This window comes from Eufriesea mexicana, unplaced genomic scaffold (assembly GCF_001483705.2).
Source record: "Eufriesea mexicana isolate 0111107269 unplaced genomic scaffold, ASM148370v2 scaffold2119, whole genome shotgun sequence".
NCBI classification, from domain to species: domain Eukaryota; kingdom Metazoa; phylum Arthropoda; class Insecta; order Hymenoptera; family Apidae; genus Eufriesea; species Eufriesea mexicana.
In genome coordinates, this window is record NW_016910196.1 from 1,430,789 (window position 1) to 1,450,229 (window position 19,441).

The following is a 19,441-nucleotide window of genomic DNA, read 5'->3' on the forward strand; positions in this document are numbered from 1 at the left end:
AACGGTTAACAGCAGACTGTTCGTGCAACATGTGATAGATCGAACAGTGATATCACTTTTGGATGTGTTTTCTTATCAAATAATTCATTTTTAATAAAGCACCAGAGTTTATATTTTTTGAGATAATTTGAAATAATATTCTACCGATTAATAAAACGCATTAGAAAATATAGATAGCTTGATAAAATTATAAAATAATTTTAATATTTTATTGTAAATTTAAGTTTATTATTTTTCTACATAATTTACATTGGACAATCAATTTATACGTTGCAAAACAGGCTGACAATAAATCTCTTTCGCAAATTGTATAATATTATATACAGACATTAGATTATTGACTTAAAAAGAAGTATAAATTTTGTTTATAAATAATATATTAAATTAAAATATATTCCTACAAATTGGACATGTGGACTTTTGACTTGTATTGAACCATTTATACTGAAAAAAATTAATATTTCGACATTAATGATATAAAGTTTTAATAAATATACGAAATCCTAGAAACTTACCAGACATGCAGTATGAAACTTCTTACGACATGTATGACAAGATAATTTCGGTATTTGATAGGTGTTTATGTGAAAAATACTGAAACATATATAACATTCTTCCACGCCAGCGAACTTCTTATCCAAATTTCTTTTCCATAATGCTAATCCATCCCATACAGACCCATTCTATAAAAAAATAAAACCAACAAAAATGAAATAGTTTCAGTTTTTAAAGAAACAATTTTTTAGTTTTGACAAATCTTACCTGGTGTGTAAGAAATATGGACAACTGCATGTGACAATTTCGCCAATTCGCAGTACCACCTGCATGTTGTCCAGGTTCAACGGTAACTGGTCCCAAAGGATGATTGGGCGGTAATACAATATTAAGTTCCAATTTTGTATCATCCATTTGGTACAAAGCTACTACTTCACGGAATGTTGGATGTACCTTTACTTGCATGTTTTCAATGTTATGTAGTTTATTATTCAGAAGCTCTTCTTGGCAAAGCATAGGACTAACATAATGTGTTGTGATCTTGTCCACAGCGGCACTAACTCTGCTATCGGCGGTGCTCCACCATTGTCTTACCAACACTGGCAAATGTCTCAAACTGTTCGTATATAACCAACATACAATATGGTCTAGTCTCCATTCCGTCCAACCTTCTATAGGATATTATAAGTGAATAAATATTAGAGAAAATATACATGTATTAGGAAAAAAGATATTTTGGTATTAGTACCACCAAAATCTAGAGATGGTTCAGTAGAAAATATTTCCATTAATTTTGCCCCCTTGATCTTATTGTCTTGAAGTACTTCCACTGGCATTAATCGAAATATATTATTTAATAAATTAGGGAAAAAATCATCTCTGAAACAGACATATTGCATATGCTTTAAATGTTGGAATTTAAATATAAAATAATACATTTTTACGAAACATCGATTTGAAAAGATGTTGGAAATTAGTAAAAAAGATACTTACTTAAGTATCTCTGCATATTGATATAGCAAATCCCCATGAGCATTTGCACACATATTTAGAATAGTAGCCCATGATAGTAAATATCCAACTGTGTAAGTATAAGAATCTGTATATGGTTCAATAGTACAACTCACAGTATCGCATAATCTATAAAAGTATTGAAGTAAAGAAGCAATCTATAAAAGTATAAATTTGTTTTTCTGTTAACAAAAACAAACCGAAAACTTACTTGAAATCCATTAAAATGGTATTTACAATATTTTGCGTATTTTGAAGAATATCTTCCATTTTTTTAATATTCAGAGTATTTACGTCAAAGTTTTCTAATTCAACAGTAGCTTTGTCTTGTTGCACAAGTTCTGGTACTGCATGTTTTAATACATGATATGCACCTAATTGTATACTGGCTACAGGAGACTGCAGTAAATTCAATGCCAATTTAACAGTTGTTGTAAGAGATATGTTTGATGCACTTTTGAAAATTACGTTTCCATTTAATATTTTTATAGCTTTCCCTAAATAATCCAATAAAATGACAGGTTTCAAACCAGTTGTTTTTTCATTGTATAAACCTACAATACAAAGCTTGGTCATGAACGGCAAACAAAAGGTCGATGATTTTTAAATTATAAATATACCTGCATAAGACATCCAACATTGAATGATTCCACTTTGTACATCAGTAACAAAAACATTTTTCCATTCATCTAATAACGTTGGCGATATTTCTGATATTTGTTCTCGTTCGTGCTTGTTCATGAAATTTTGGAGTGCGTGATAAAGTTGACAAATGGCTATTGTAAATGCAAACACCTATGAAAATGAAAAAGAAAAATAATGTAATTTAATCACTTTTAAACAATGTACATAATTAGATGCATACCTTAAAATCATTGGCATTTTGTTTTGAATTCATCATAGAAAGCTGCCACAAAACTAAAGATATTAAGATAAAGTTCCAATGTTCGTATGTTAACTTAGATGGAATTTTATTCACGAGTTCCGTTAATAATCTTATAAGTTCCAAAGGTAAATTTAATTTATCCCATGAAACTTTAGAAATTTCACTAAAAAAAATATGTTACATTTGGTACATACATTTAATGAAATTTTTTAAAGTAAAATATTACCAATCAAGAAGTAATAAAGAAGGATTTTCCTTCTCATAAGATATTATTTTTTTCAAAATGTTAGAATATTTCAAACTATCTTCTTGATTAATTAATACACTCCTTGCTGCTATTAATTCATAAATATCATTATCTGTTGATACTGAAATATCCTCTAATTCTTGAAATTCTGATAAAACCTAAAATAAAATTCTTTAGAACTCTATAGGATTAAAAATTGATTATAAATTTGATAATGTTGTACCTGGAGACTTTGTAGCATTATTTCTTCATTTACAGTAAATATATCATTATTTTTATAATTTTCAAATAATTTTTTAGATTTTTTGTTAAGACATAATTCAGTGCAACAAAAGTGTATTATGTACGATAACATACTCCCATATTTTGAATAATTTCTGCAAATGTAATCAAATATAATATTTGATAAAACGATTCAGCTATTAAAAAGTCATACTTACATTTTTATGTAATCAAGAATTTCATTAAATGTATCTTCATTAATATACATCTGTAACTGTTTAAAAGTATCTTGTACAGTCATCAAAGTATTATTTACATTATCATAGCACATAGTCTGAAAATAATTATTTAATAGAGAATTAATTACTTTGTTAATAAAATTAAATATTTCTATATTACAAACAATAGATATATTTACAAATTTATAATGTTTAGAATAAATTTCTCCTAATATAATTGTATATATAACATTTATTAATAGATTTATAACCCCTGGTAAATTTAAATTGTGTATAAATAATTTTTCAACATTGGATGTTTCTGTTTCACATTTATTGTTCGATCTTAAGCATAAATTATTTAATAGGTTTATATTAAATAATGCCCATTGTAAGCAATTTCCAATATTATCCGTGACTATATTATTTGTTATATCAATGGATAAATATTTTTGATGAATTTGTATTTTTTGATGGAGAGATGTCACATAAAGTGCACCAGTTATTACTTCACCATATATGATTATTTCAGTCATTTCAGTCATCCATGTTGTTATATCAGAATCTGTTAAAAATGTTAAAATAATTTCTTCTGCACAGTCTTCCTGTACATAAACTTCGTTATCAAGTATAATTTCAAGGAAATCAACTGCTATATCCACCAATATTTCTTTATTGAGTTCTTCATTTCTGAAACATAGTAAAAATGTTATAAGAAAATGGATTAAAATGTATTATTAATGAAGAAATTTCCTTACTGATTATATATTTTTTTCCACATAGAAGTCGCAAGTTTTTTAGTTAAATCAATAAATTCTGATTGTGGAAGTTTTTGAATGGCTTCCAAAAGACCTTTTTTCCATACGTTTCGCATTGTATCAATGAAAATAAAATTACTACTGAAATAGTTATGTGAGCGCAATTCGAAAAGAATTCCTAACATTTGTACCGCTCCAATTATTGTTTCTTTGTGATTCCACGTTAATGGAACGATAGATGAAATTAATTTAGCAAAATCTAACAAATAAGTCTCATCTATTTCATGAAATGAATTGCAAAGTATAGATATAATTTTGTTTACTCCTTCCTTTTCTATTAACAAATCTGAAAATAAATATATAAAAATTATTTATTAATGTTACGTTAATAGAACATATCGGATTAAATATTAAAACTTACTGCCATCATCTAAAGGTTCAAAGGCTAATAAAATAAGATTCTGATTCTTTTCCAAATCAGAATAATTCCCTAAAACAATTTCTTTTGTTACATCTATTAGTAAATTAGTAATCTTAGATTGTGAACACCATTTCTTTACTATAACATCGTTTCTATATTTCTTAGATAGAGCACATTGTAAAGCACTTCTTATAGTTATAATGTCATCAAACTGAAAATAAATAAAAATATATATTAATATATATTTGCACATACAAGAATAGATAAAAAAATGTCACTTACTTCTGTTAATGATTTCAAAATTTCGTTTCGCTCAGAATCATTCATGTACTTCATTAGATTGAATATGAGTTCTATTATATGTTCAGTTTCTATTGATTGTTCTAATAACCAATTTCGTAAAATTTCATCCCATAAACTAAGAAAATTTATTTGCTCTTTAAGAAATTTGGACAGATATTTCGTAAGTTCATCGCTCTCAAAACATGTTATAAGCTTGTTTAAATATATGACATATTTTTTTGCACGTCTTTCAGTAATTTGATTAAAATATTTTACGCAAAGAGAATTGACAAAATTATTAAGTTCAGAGAGGAACTCGGTATCGGTATCAGTTTTTGTATCTTGTGTTTGAATTTGAGTTATTACTTTTTCCTCCGAATCATAGAATTTTACTTTTAAATTTTTACGGCTATGAGCAGGGATCGTCTTTAACGACATTAAAAATTCTATTTGAGAATTATTTGTATCTGAAATATCAAATGTTTCAGAATTTTTGCTAGTATCAACAAACGAAGTGAATAATGTATCAAGATCTCGCCAAAATTCTTGTATCAAACAAGAATAAGATCTATAATCGTCATTATGTCGATTTTTACTCCAGTATCGTATTAGATGAGTAATTTCACAAAAAAGTATTTGTTTCATTGGACTATTCTCTTTTAAACAAACTTCTAATACTGGTATAAGCTGAAATAATTGACAAATTAACTCATAATAGTTCTTAATGTATAGACATTAGAATGATATCAGATAAATGCAAAAAGTAAAAACCTCCTCTCTAAGCAATGCATTACTTAGATCTTCATTGTTAACATTCAAAAGAACAGAATAACGTAAACATTCAACGAACGATGTAGTCACCGCAAGCATTTCAGAACGACTCACTTGCACACTTTTGACAGAAAACCTGAAAAAAAATTAATTAAAATGATTTAAACCATGTATAAGTTAACATAATTAACATGCTTAATTTAATTAATCTATTATATACCCTTGTCGCATATTGTTAAAGAAATTTATGTACAAATAATGGGGATCAACATTTAGTTTTGGGAATTGACTAATAAAGGGTAATAAATTTGGGTAAACAATACTAGCGCAACAGTGCCCTCCATTTCGTAGAACACGCCATAGTTTCGGTAATACTAATTTTTCAATATTTACTACACTGTACCAATCCTAAAAAATTAATATTATTTAATATCGTAAATACACAATGTAAAACAATACACAATGTATGAATAATAACAATTTACCTCTATGTTGTTTATAGTTATAATCACAGATTCCCATACAGCTGACAACAATGCAGGCTCTGTTTCATCAAGACCATTCATGATAGTTGTTACAGTTCTCTTTTTTTCATTTTCTAATAGTACATTAGCACTTCCAATCATTGATGTTAATACAGTAAAAAATGCTGTTTTAACTCTGAGAGCATCGTACCTAACTAGTTTCCAAAATTTGTTATTGGATATTATTTTACTGTGAATATCAATCATTTTTTCAATTTCTTGAGTAGGAACTTTCTTTAGATAAACACTATATGCTTGTAAACTGGATATTAGCACCCTCTGATATCTTGTTTCCATTTCTTCTGCAGTAAGATTCCTAATAATCCATGACATAACATAATAATTTTCATAAACTGTATTTGTTGCATAGTTTAATAAAATATATTTGTATAAAAATCATACTTTTGTATAGATAAAGATTGCGCATTATAAACAATAATGTTATCACAGATATAAGTTAAGATTTCACGTTGACAATGCACAATGGCATCAATAACTTTTTTTGGTGGAAATGTATCCTAAATGTAAAAAATAGCTGTATTAAAAACATAAATATTAATCTCATTAATTTAAAAATTTCTGTTATTAACATATAATAGTCATTCACATTGAAAGAATTGCTAGCAGCTGATGCAGCAGGTGGATATGTATCATATTGTGAAGTAAACCAAGCTCCAGCTAATTGTTTTAAATACATTGCTATACTCTTGCCTACACGTTTTACAACAGCTGCATGTGCTAACTGAGCAGCTTCCCTTACTCTATGTTCCACATCTATTGCTAAAGCACAATACAAACGTGGCCAAAATGGTAACATTCCTTCCACAGCAGATATTTCTGAATCTCTACACATAATTGCAAATTCTTGTAAGGCCTAAAAAGTATCAAATAAATTTTTTATTTAAATATTACTTTTGTAGACAATAAAAAAAATTATTCATTACCTTGCTTTTGGTCGTTGAATCTTTCTTATTCATTTTCTTTAATACTATTTGAAAATTACTATCAACATTATTCATTTCAACCTCATTTGTATTGCAAAGTGTTAAACCTGGTAATACAGGCACGTATCCCCCATCCTTTACAGCTGAGAAACCAACAAAGTTTGGTATTGAAGTACCCAAAAGTTCCGCACTTCTGCTGCTATTTGATGGCTATAGATAATACACAACAATGATGATATTTGTAATAATAAATAAGAATTTTTATCAAACGAGCATATGTCAAAACATGTAAACAGACTGTGATAAAATGTTTACGGGATTGTTGATCGTATAATTTTAATAGAATATAATTTTATAATATAATTTTATTTAGGTATTAATATCTAATATCTTATAAAAAATTTAAAATAATTTAAAATTAAAGAAAGATGTCATAACAATACAATTTAACCTATAATTTTTATGAAAATCATTTTCTTATTAATATAAACTTCTTCTTACTCTTGCATTATTTTTGGTTCGTTGCGCTTGTTTATTCTTTCCCATGATGATTACAAGAACAACAAGAAATTAGAAATGCTATGGCTACACATAAATTTTGGTAATTCAGTTTTGCACTAGTATCACGTTTGCAACAGCTGATGTATGTATTAATGCTTATGATGTGAATATGTTTTTTTTAACACGATATACTTTATTCGTTCAATGAAAAGTTGAAATTAATTTGTGAATAGTTTTTATCTCTTTATGCATTTTGACAGTATTATTTTGTTAAAGAATATTATGTACGAAAATCTTGATAGATATTTTATAGAAAGAAGCTATAACAAAACACGATGATATATCGTATAAAACTAGTATTATATCGAATATTAAATTAGAAAGGATTATTTTATGTTAAGTCAAGTAAGAAATTATTGAATATACGTAAAAAATGTTTAGTTTTTTTAATCCAAGCCTATTTAAGTTTTTTTTATTTCAGGTTAAGGAAATAAAGGAAATGAGTGTTGGAAACAAATTGAGTCAGAGGTTGCTATTGTCATATTGTTCATTTACTTGCATTTACTTTCCTGGCATCCTGATATTACTCAAACTGAATGATAATTTATATAATGTGGGAAAATATAAATTTATTCCAGTGCTATTGATTCTGCTTTTCGCAGAAGTTATCAAGTTATTGTTCCCGATGTTTCATTCTGAATCAATGCTTATACCAAAAACTGAATTAAGGACATCTTCAAAAGCTAGAAGAGCATGGTCTAGATATCTAAAAGAAATTTTCAAATTTTTATTAGCTGGTTTTCTTTTATCTATTGTGTATTATATTGTAATTATACTATTTGGTGCACCAGTGTTCATGCATCATGAAGAAACTACAATGCTCACTGCCACATTGACTACCCTTACATTTGTTCCTGCAAGTTTGCATTTAGGAGTAGATGGTGCATTAGAAATTATAACTGGAGCACAATCACAAAAAGGCAATGTTCTAGTGGATGCTATAAAAACAAATATACAAGCTACTCTTTTAGGTACATGGTTAGGTGCTATTGTAATTCCATTAGATTGGGATCGACCATGGCAAGTTTGGCCAATTCCATGTGTTCTAGGTGCTCTTCTTGGCTACACTGTTGCACATTTTATTACTCTAGCAAAAACATTACCTATGTTAAGATTAGGTAAAAAGATTCACAGATAAATATGAATTAGATTAAATTGAATGTTATAAATTTCAATTCATAAATGAAACATTTTATACATGCAATAATTTATTTTTACATTGTGACATTTTTTTAATAATCTGATCTCTTGTATTATAATAGTTATAGACCAAATAATTCTAATCATCTTAATTTCTCTGAAGACTTATTTGTATGTTGAGTGAAACATTATGAAGGATTTTTTAATGTTTATGAATGATGCAAAAAATGTCTAGTATTTTGTATGATATTATAGATACATTAAGAATAATCTGTAAACCTATGTAAAAGTTATGAAAGCACCTACAAAAATAGAAGTTGTTTAATACAAAATAAACTTTATCTTCAAATGGAGTTATATTAGGTCAGATTATATAAACTTTCTGATATAATGATGAAACTTGATAATGATTGAAATAATGTTGTAAAATTAAAATTTTGTTAATTAAAAATTGTTACAAATTTTTTTATTGGAATATTGTAACCAATAAATTATATAAATACAAATTCTACTAAATACTATTTGTAAAATATCCTAGTCCTTTTTATATAAAAAATTAATTTTTCTGTTTAAAAATCATAAAGTATATTTATTCTATACAATCGAAAAAAGTAAAATAATTACAGTTTAATCGGGAATAAATTTATTTGAAATATATTAAGAAATTATTATATTTAATACATTTACAAATTAATTTTTATTAATAAATTTATTTAATATAATTTTTGTGTGTTACAAGATTAATTTGCTAGACACTAGATGTCGGTAGTATTAAAATAGCATCGCGTGCAAATTATGACCTTGGATTTATATAATTCGGTGATTGCTAAACGTATTGTGACCGGTGTTCAGAAAAAGTAATATTATTGTAGTGCTGTTCATTTCGTTTTTATTTTTCTCTACGTTGTTGAGTATCAAGTATATTTAACAATTATGTCGGACACTGTTGGAAAGGTACTAGTTTTTCCTAGATATATTGTTTTGTTCCATTATTACAGCTATTGAAATCAATTTATCTGTAGCGAAATACTAAGCCGGTTACGTTGTGTAGATTTTGAAATAATCTAAAGGAAATTACATTCAATATTATATCTAATATTTTTGGTCTTTGATAATTATTTTTTTATTTTCAAATTAACGATTATGACTGGAATTAATAAAGTATATAATTAAGTAAGAGCTAACTTAGAACTTCTTTATGTATTAGGTAATTAAATGTAAAGCTGCTGTAGCATGGAAAGAGAAACAGCCTCTGTCTCTAGAAGAAATCGAAGTTGCACCTCCAAAAGCTCATGAAGTTAGAATTAAAATAACAGCTGTTGCTTTGTGTCATACTGATGCTTATACTTTAGATGGCTTAGATCCAGAAGGAATTTTTCCTTGTATTCTTGGTCATGAAGGCAGTGGTATTGTTGAAAGTGTTGGAGAAGGAGTTACAGAATTTCAACCTGGTATTATATTATTACTATTTCATTTATTAAAATGTTTATACTTCTTTTTAATTACTAAAAAATTTTATTTATAAAAATTACAGGTGATCATGTGATTCCATTATATATTCCGCAATGTGGAGATTGTAAATTCTGTAATTCTCCAAAGACAAATCTTTGTAGCAAAATTCGTACTACACAAGGCAAAGGTGTAATGCCTGATGGTACTTCTAGATTTACTTGCAAGGGTCAGACTCTTGCTCATTTCATGGGTTGCTCTACCTTTTCTGAATATACTGTAGTAGCAGATATTTCTCTTGCCAAGGTATTCCTATGTTGTATAAATATTTCAATGATTGAAATTGTTTAAAACTTTTTAAAATTTTATGTGATTCAGGTTGATCCTGAGGCACCACTTGATAAAGTATGCTTATTGGGTTGTGGTGTGCCTACTGGATATGGTGCTGCTTTGAATACTGCTAAAGTAGAGCCTGGAAGTACATGTGCTATATGGGGATTGGGTGCAGTTGGATTGGCAGTTGCATTTGGTTGTAAGAAAGCTGGTGCTAAACGTATTATTGGAGTAGATGTGAATTCAAGCAAATTTGAACATGGTAAAATAAAGGAATTTATTAAAATTTTTCTTGGAAAACAAGAAAGACATTGACAAGTAGTTAAAAATAATTTATTCTTTTTAGCTAAAACTTTTGGATGTACCGAATTTATTAATCCCAAGGATTATAATAAACCAATTCAAGAAGTTTTAGTAGAATTAACTGATGGTGGATTAGACTATACTTTTGAATGTGTTGGTAATGTGAATACCATGGTAAATTATAAATGTTGAAATAAAATCTTCAATAAATCATTGAATGATTTTATTTATAAAAGAATAATGTTTTATGTTTAGAGAGCTGCATTGGAATCTTGTCATAAAGGTTGGGGAACATCCGTTATAGTGGGTGTAGCTGCTGCGGGTCAAGAAATTAGTACTCGTCCATTTCAGCTGGTAACAGGACGTGTATGGAAAGGAACTGCGTTTGGTGGATGGAAATCTAAAGAGAGCGTTCCTAAAATGGTAAAAGAGTACATGTCAAAGTCGTTAATTCTTGATGAATTTATTACACATACTCTTCCATTTGATAAAATTAACAAGGGATTTGATTTGTTACATTCCGGCAGTTGGTAAGTTTAACAAGCTATTTGATGATTTATCGATATAAATTCTTCATTAATTCTTGTTCTTTGCAGCTTAAGAGCAGTACTGAAGTACTGAAAAAGAGTAAATAAAATTTTGATATCATTTGCACTTTAGCTATAGCAAAAATACATTTGTTACTTTGTAATACACTTTCCAAATAAAAATAATATATTTCATTATAAATGTAGTCTTCTAATCCCATAGTGAATTAGGTTTAAAATGAATGTACTCTCCAGATTTCTACAACAATCTTTATTCATAAAGAATTCTTACAGCCACATGTACAATACCAATTTGGTGAAATATTAATAGTAGCTCTGGAATGAAGTAAAAATTCTTTACGCTTTGACCAGGTGCATACCTTATAAAATCATCACGGTACGAAGATCATAGACGATGATTTTTCATTGTATATAATTATGTATATACAATATGCAAGACTTTCGGTAAAACTATGTATGTTTGCTTGAAGTTAATATGTTTGTTAATCTAGGTCGACGGTACAATAATAATTCAGGCGGAATATAAATTGCGCTCAACGTAGCAAAGAGTATACACGTTAGTTAATTAATTCATCGCGGACGAGGTTTTCGTACACCAAATGTTTAATGGCACGGAGAGTTTCTACAAATTCTTATTTTAAATATTCCAAAATGGTGCAGCATCTATTACACCATTTGTTAAAATGCAAAGTTTACTTTTGGACAGTTGTTTATAAGGAACAGTGAAATAAAATTTATTTTTGATGAAAATAGTTATTGATATTTTCTACTTGATATACCATCGATCAGATAGCAGAAGGTATAAAATAAATCTTACTTTTGGTAAGAATGTAAGTACTGAAGATCAGAGTATAAGTATCTCTAATAATAATGCACCGGAGCGCTAAACGATCCAAACTTCAAAGAATATAACGAAATAAAATGTATCCTAAGCTTAAAAACTTAATCTCCATGTTTGTTCATTCTAGATGAAAGATACGTATAATTTGCATTGGCTATTCCTACGTAAATTGCCTTCTAATACTAGGGCATATTCACATAGTCACACCGATCAGTTTTCTACGGATTACATGTTATACTCTAGTACCTACGGTGTACCACACACTCGTTAAGTAAAAGTCGTTAAGTAAAAATGCTTATAATTACAGTAAACGCAGACGAATCACGACGAATTATGTTCGTTAATTATCCAGAATGTTTACTCCGTATCTTCGATTGTTATAGCAAGTTTACATAAAATTACTACGATCGAAAAGAAAAAAGAAAGAAAAAATATTTAACAAAAAGAACTAAGTTCGAGACTTTATCGATACATAAAATATCAAACATCAATTATAATCCACGAAAGTAATAATTGGAAACATTCTTTCCTCGTCGTGATTGAACTGCGGTTTAGTAGTTAGCGAGTATGAAATAGGTCATTCTTTTTTATGCAGTATATCTTACACTAAACCTCGCAACGCAAGATGGCTACGAGAGAAATGAAAATTGAAACGAAAGAACCGAAGTAGTAGAGGGAGAGTAATAATGGTTAGCGTGAAGAAAATAAATAAGCGTGGCGACGGAAATCTATATTAGCTGACGGCGTACGTTTTTCTGTGTTAACCAGCGAAGGTGCTTTATTACGAGAGAGCTCAATTAACCTATACTCGTGACTCGGATTATGCAAATACTTTTCTGTTTAATACCCTACGTTTTGAAGCGTGTGCATCTCTCTAAGAGTGTGTTAGACGCGTTTATCGCGTCCGCTGACTATTAGCCAGGTTTCTCCCTCAGCCAGCTTGTCTTCGTCCGCTGTATTATCGTAAGTCATAGACAGTATTATATATATATATTTATATGTATATTTATATATATATATATTATGCTTAGACATTATAATTCGAGATATCGTTAATCTAGCGCGGTTAGAAATCATAATTACATAGAGCATTCTTTTTCTTTTCTTTTTTTCTTTTGTATCTCTTCTTTTTTAAAGGTATCATAATCTCTATACGTCGTGGAGTGGACATGTGAATTTTACCCAATGGAGGATGAACTTTCCCTTCTTTTCCTGTGCATCGTTCTTTCTCTCTCGTATCTCTCCTTTCTCTTTCTCGCAAAACCTCTAGTTTGTATATGCATAAATAGTATATAATTATATTATTTATAGACGAGTTGTGCATGGAGGTACCTCGACGGGCACACAGGGTACAACGTGTCTCATTGCGGGTCATCGGGGCGATTCTCTCATCGCGTCGAATGTCGACGTCTCCTGCATGGTCTTGGATCGAAATATAGAGCATCATACCAGATTACCATTGCACGATGTAGCCCCTTGATTATTGCACTGTACAAGCTTCCTACACACGATTCTCCGATTCAGCAGCTTCTTAACCCGTTTGGCACTTGTGTTCTCGGATAGATTAATTTGGATTAATTATCAATGAAAAGAAGATATTTATACAATGTCGTTATTGCAATTCAAACCACGGACGATCAACAAAGGACAGAATTAATTATCAAGAAACGATCATTCTCGGGTTAAGGGTCATGACCAATAATCGACAAAGAGGACGCAATTCAAGTGGTGTAACCACGATGCCAGAGGGTATCCGCTGCTCGTGTCACTCTCGTCAATCCTCGTACTTCTTCGTTGCTCTTCTGACTTTTAGGCTCACGCGTGGGTCGCAGCCTTCGCCGACCTGTTTCACTGAAGACACCTCCAATCACAACGGCGATACTCGAAACCAGCGGACGACCACCGAGCGAGCACATCCTGTTCCCCTTTGCAAGGAGAACCGTGTCGTCCGGCTGTTCGATATCACGTTAAGGTGCTGCTCCCGTTGCTGCTGTTGCTGGCTGATTCTAAGGAGTCTAAAAGTCTAATGGCTGATCGGCGGAACCTTCGAGATCCTGTGCAGAATCTGTGCCGCCATCTTCGTCATCGTCTAGGTCCACGCTGTTTGTCTTCAATCCTCCGTTGCTAATCTTGTTTACGATCGTGTCTAAAATATCATCAGGTAAGTATTCAGATAATTCTTTAAGCCAATTAAAGACAATTCAAGAATGCATTTACCGCAATCCGGCTTGCTGCCACGTGTTCTAGTTCCAGCAAATTCTACGCCATGAGGATCCACGCACCAGCAGAGTCCTAGTCCACGGTGACACTGGGTGCTTCGATAATAACCCCGGGAATCGCAAGCAGGTGCAACGTCAGGTGATGATCGCTTGCGTACTGCGGCGCAGGGACGTTCAGCCTTTGAGAAGCAGTCACACCATTCGGAGCCACTCACGACGATGTTTCTGAAAGCAGGTTGTTATTCGCTGCTTTGCTATTATAATTTCGGAGGACATCGAATGTATCGGTCGCTTAAAGTGTACTTCCACGACTCGGGTATTTATGACGTGAAATTTCATCTCATCTCCTTCATCCAATAGACTTGGTCTCTGCTAAGGGTAATAAAAGGACGCATCAACGCGTAACGTCTTATTAAGTTAGCACGTGGTGGTGGAAGCAAAGTTCAGTGTCCCTGAACGGCGGGAATCTTCCGTTCAGGCTATATAGCGGCCCCTTAATATCCCAACTTAATCCCTATACTCTCCAACGGAACGGAAATTCCACTCCACTCCAAAGTAACAAACGCAACGACCCATCATTTCTTATTTCCCCGTTTGCATGCGAGCAAAAAGCAATTGACTCGGAATGAAAGTTTCACACACGCTCCGTGTGTCTGCCTCTTAACGACCAGCCACTCCGTTCCGTAGGCACGTACGCTCGAGACCTATTACGCTCGAGCGTCAAGCCCCTCGAAGGTATTAAAAACTGAAAGGGTTTCTCTATCTTCCTTCCTCTCTCCGACCTCTCCGTTCCCTTTTCGGGTCACGTATCCGCGGAGTTTAATGATTTACAAGCAACGGGCGACGGAATTACGTAAAAAAGAGAGGGGAGGAGAAAAATTCGCCGCGATGTGACAAACGGCTCGCATAGCCCCGGCGGAGATCTACGTGGGTGGAATATCACGTGCCCGGAAGTCATCTTACCCGTCGGTGTCACAGCCGCGGAGGAACGGTTTCAGACACGGCTCGAACTGATCGTGTTCCAGGCCGTGCAACTCGTAAGGGATGAGCCTGCCGTCGTTGTCGCTGTCCAAATGTCCGAACATCCACCTGACCTCGCTCTGGCAACCGATGGGGAAGTGACCTGGAAACGGTGCAAGAATGAAATATGAATTCCGATGGCCGCGTCTCGGCAGACGGACCAGGATGAAATATAAATATCGTTGGCCCTCGACATGGAATCATGTATGCTTTGGACGTTCGGTGTGTCCTGCTATAAATAAAAATGGTCTCGGGCATGCAATTGGGTTTGAGTTTGACGAGTTTACATCTGTCTAAATAAATGATCCGTCGATGTCCGAAAGATCACGAGTTTACGATCTCCAGTGGAATGTATCCAGGTACTATGTCACTATGGATACTTCGCCTGATCCACTTCGATTCTTCGCTTGATCTCAGATTAGATTCGAAGACGAACAAAGTAAGTATAACAAAATTAGATGTACTTTCGCGAGCTTAGGATAGTCTAAAATTAGCCTGAAAGACGAGTATGGTAGCCTAAGCTGAAATTATACATTCTAGTGGCGGTAATTAATCAGCTGTCCCTTTTCCAGCGATACAATTGTAAGATCGAATCGAGACAGTACCGGCTTGGAACAATATCGACAGAGACAGAGCAGAGTAATCGGCGGGAGATCTGAAGGGGAAGCGATTCATTTGAACGGGACAATTCCGTACTGGTACGGAAGTGATTGTACCGAAGTCGAATGGCGTGCAGTGACGTGAGGCAGTTCCGAACTATGTCGGATCGTGCGCGCTGTTATGTCCAGGCCCTTTTCGTGTGGAGCAATTAGTCTCTTGTATATTCAACTACGATCGTCAGGCTATGCTTCCTGCAACGATACACTTTGGTCATTCTATTATACCCGATTTACAGTCGACGACGTTTTTCCTGCGACGTCAAGTGCCAGTAAACCAGATAGCCTAATCCTTTCGAGCCTTCCGAAGTTCAGCAAAAATTCACTCGTTTATCGCGACTTTTATCAACTTTCATCAACTTCGCGTGCCGTGCAACTTAAATTGCTTCTGTTTGCAATTGTAGAATTTTTTTTAACGTTACTACGATATGAAGTAGTATTTCCATAAAGGGTACAGCTCGAAGTTTTAGCTTAGGTGTTATCTCGTAGATTGTTGGACGAGAATGGTATATTCGTTGATAAATCATGTACGTTTTTAGTAGCGATAGTTTGACAAAACATGTAATAAAACTTTGTTTCAGATGCCATTTATAGAGAGAATTTTTAAAGGTGTTAAACAATCCTCAACTGCGTGTACGTGCATGCGTATCTAGCGATACCACTCGAGATTGGTAAGTGTATTTCGAATTATTTCTTATGAATTTTGTTAATGCACGTAGTGCTGTGGTTCGCCGATCGAAACACCATATTCGTCCATGTCCATTCTGGTTTTAGCTATCGATGACCCGGCTTGTGACAAGAGTCTGGCTATCGACTCTAGGGTCATTGCGACTGGATTACTCTATTCGATGATCGTCCTAATCGGAACCGGTGATTCAGGGACCGTTTTAACTGGCTTTCGCGAATCACCAGCCACTTCGATGGGACTTGACAATCATTTGACGTCATCTCTATCGGGATTCAATGACTCGGAGACGATCTTAACTCTGAAATTACTAACCCGTGATGCATAGTTAGATACACTATACATACACAATACTGACTGAAGTGTTATGTATGTATATATATACAATAGACTTATTTAAACCAGCCATCTCTTCTTTTCCTCTTACAATATCGTTAGCAGAAAAATATTTTTAGTCGAAAATTCGCAACTTCCGAGCTCATTGTTAGTTTGTCGTTGTTGCGCATCGTTCGCGATAACGCAAATGACGGTGCAAGAATTTCGATGCCCGTTACCCATGTTCCTAATTTGTTGCGCCACGTCATCGCATGTGTAACTCGCTGATAATTAGAGCAACTTTTAACGCGTCACCGCTGCTTCCGATTCCACCAGCTGTTAAGCAAAACACGCGCAGCAATTATCGTTACACTGGTCACGCGATTTTTACGCGCTTGGCTATTGTTTACGTGACAATTAACTAAAATTATTCTCTCCTCGAGTATTGATCTATTATCCGTTTTCGAAATGCAATTAACGCGTTAAACATGGAACTGATTCTCACTTGCAATTTAAACGAGCGAACGCAGAGAACGTGTCTGATACGTGAAAATTACCGAAAGTTGTAGAATTCAACGCGTCAACGTCCACTGAACTCTTCTTGGTACCGAAATATACATGGACTCGGGTCGTTTTAATAATTATCGACGCGAATGATGACTGGTTTCACACGTTTCTTAGTTAAACAAGCATAAGTATATGCATGAGAATTGGAATCATGTAACCGGAGATTCAGGTTGTTACTGATTCGGTAAAATTAACGAATTGGTTGGAAATTGTGTTTTCGAATTAACAATTAGCTTTTGAAGGTAAGTATTAATCATTGATGTTTTTATAAAAGTTCATAAATTCATCACAGAAATTGAGTAATTTGTTAATTTTTCTCTAAGTGCAAGAAACATGAGAAAAAAATTGCTAAAAAACGCGGGAAGCATTGTTGTGTCTATAGAGGTGTGCCTGCATCATGCAAAAGAATGTAAGTCTTTGTATTAACATAACCTTCAATTGTAATTAAATAGTGTAAGATATAAGCTACTGTTTATTTATCTTTTATTAGTGATAGCAGCACCTGGTTGAAGAAGGACAATATTCTATTGAAATAAGCAGGCATGTGAAACAGGAGAAAAATATTGGATTTGTGGAATATTACCAGTGTAAAGACATTAAATGCCAAGGATTGTTTTTTATGGCCAGAAAAAATTGAAGCAGTAATACAAATATGTAAGGTATGTTATGTGTATTGGATTCTAGGTCGGCTAACCATAATACATACAAGATAGAAATCTTTGATGATCAAATAAAGATTCATAAAAGGGAGATGGTTTAATCAGACAAAAGGGAATAAAATTAATTTAAGTGATGTCCTCTTACAATAACAAGATATAGAGAATACAGTAAAATTGAAAAGTATGTTGTATTCCTGATCTGAATAAATATTAACATCAGTGGTCGAAGTTACTCATCATTGCTAATATATTAAGTTTCAGAATGATGGACTCAAGATATACAAAGAAAAGAGAGAGGTTCAAATGAAAGCAGAGAGAAGAGGAAATGTATATTGCATGGAATCAACAAACAGAAAAGAGGCAGCATGTATATCAACAGAGAAAGATGTGTGGCATGGACGTGCAAATATGAGTATCATTGAAGAGATAGAGAATGAACAATTGGTAATAGTTTTGAAAGGTAAAGATAAATTGAACATAAAGTGTTAATGTTGCTTTAAGACAAATATTTGTAGAAATGCACAATAGAACTTTGAAACTATAAGAACAATGTCAAAAGGAGGTAAAAGGTACATCTTATATATTGATGATTATTTGAGAGTTATTATTTATCTTGCTTTTATAGAAAAAGGATCAGACAGCTGAGGCTATAAAAATATTGGTAATATTGAAAGAAAAACAAACTGTCAAGAAGTTGAAAGATACATATGTGCTTAGAAATGGAGGTAAGTTTGCGAGAGAAGACCATCCAGGTGTGTTTAAATGAAAAGGAAATAAAACATGATTTGATTTTAGTCGGGATACTGCAGTGCAATGGAGTTGCTGAGGGAAAGAACAAATCCACCATAAAGATGATAAGGACACTTGTTCTTAAGTTGAATATATGAAACTTTTTAAATCATTTTTGAAACATTTTTAATTTACTTGAATCTACTTAAATCTTTGAGATTTTGTACATAATGATATTTCAATAAATGATAATAAAGTATTCAAAATTGAATGATTTCTTCAAAAAATATTTTAAATAGATTTTTATATAAAAACTAATGATTTTATGTAAATGAAAGAAATGTGATACGTATAGAGCAAGATAATATAGACTAAATAAGAACTAATTATTAATAAATAATGAATAATTCAATTGAGAAACTTGATGGAACTCCAACTTCTTTCATATCATCAATATTATCATCTGCTTCATCATTAACATTATCATTATCATTATCATTTTTATATTTCCTTTGCCTTGTTTATTATTTGACGTGTTTATTATCTGACGTGATTCGGATCTTTATTTATAATCAAAATACCTATAAACTGTACAATATACGAATATATTACAGAATAATTAGACTAAAACCTTTTT

At 32.0% G+C, this 19,441-nt stretch overlaps 4 protein-coding genes across 4 annotated transcripts; 2 read left to right on the forward strand and 2 right to left on the reverse strand.

Moving 5' to 3' along the window:
* Positions 1-384: 384 nt before the first annotated feature.
* On the reverse strand, positions 385-7,412 carry Ltn1 (E3 ubiquitin-protein ligase listerin). The gene is made up of 22 exons (XM_017903094.1): positions 7,281-7,412; positions 6,780-6,989; positions 6,443-6,709; positions 6,238-6,353; positions 5,797-6,151; positions 5,532-5,719; positions 5,312-5,447; positions 4,541-5,227; positions 4,259-4,469; positions 3,838-4,183; positions 3,280-3,769; positions 3,080-3,195; positions 2,863-3,016; positions 2,619-2,797; positions 2,372-2,555; positions 2,127-2,301; positions 1,718-2,060; positions 1,489-1,635; positions 1,244-1,374; positions 763-1,166; positions 516-683; positions 385-444 (listed from the first exon to the last, which is right to left on the reverse strand). The coding sequence occupies exons 1-22, from the start codon at positions 7,323-7,325 to the stop codon at positions 385-387; spliced, it is 5,112 nt and encodes a 1,703-aa protein (XP_017758583.1). The 5' UTR covers positions 7,326-7,412.
* A 213-nt stretch (positions 7,413-7,625) lies between these two features.
* PIG-F (phosphatidylinositol glycan anchor biosynthesis class F) lies at positions 7,626-8,478 on the forward strand. The gene is made up of 2 exons (XM_017903111.1): positions 7,626-7,685; positions 7,762-8,478. Exons 1-2 carry the CDS (start codon positions 7,674-7,676, stop codon positions 8,476-8,478), a joined length of 729 nt encoding a protein of 242 aa, XP_017758600.1. The 5' UTR covers positions 7,626-7,673.
* Positions 8,479-9,292: 814 nt separating this feature from the next.
* On the forward strand, positions 9,293-11,186 carry Fdh (alcohol dehydrogenase class-3 Fdh). Its single transcript, XM_017903070.1, has 7 exons — positions 9,293-9,434; positions 9,688-9,931; positions 10,015-10,235; positions 10,308-10,524; positions 10,609-10,739; positions 10,821-11,095; positions 11,162-11,186. The coding sequence occupies exons 1-7, from the start codon at positions 9,414-9,416 to the stop codon at positions 11,184-11,186; spliced, it is 1,134 nt and encodes a 377-aa protein (XP_017758559.1). The 5' UTR covers positions 9,293-9,413.
* A 1,289-nt stretch (positions 11,187-12,475) lies between these two features.
* On the reverse strand, positions 12,476-16,675 carry Cow (Proteoglycan Cow). Its single transcript, XM_017903071.1, has 4 exons — positions 16,565-16,675; positions 15,137-15,381; positions 14,172-14,398; positions 12,476-14,100 (listed from the first exon to the last, which is right to left on the reverse strand). Exons 1-4 carry the CDS (start codon positions 16,673-16,675, stop codon positions 13,970-13,972), a joined length of 714 nt encoding a protein of 237 aa, XP_017758560.1. The 3' UTR covers positions 12,476-13,969.
* Between the last annotated feature and the right edge of the window lie 2,766 nt (positions 16,676-19,441).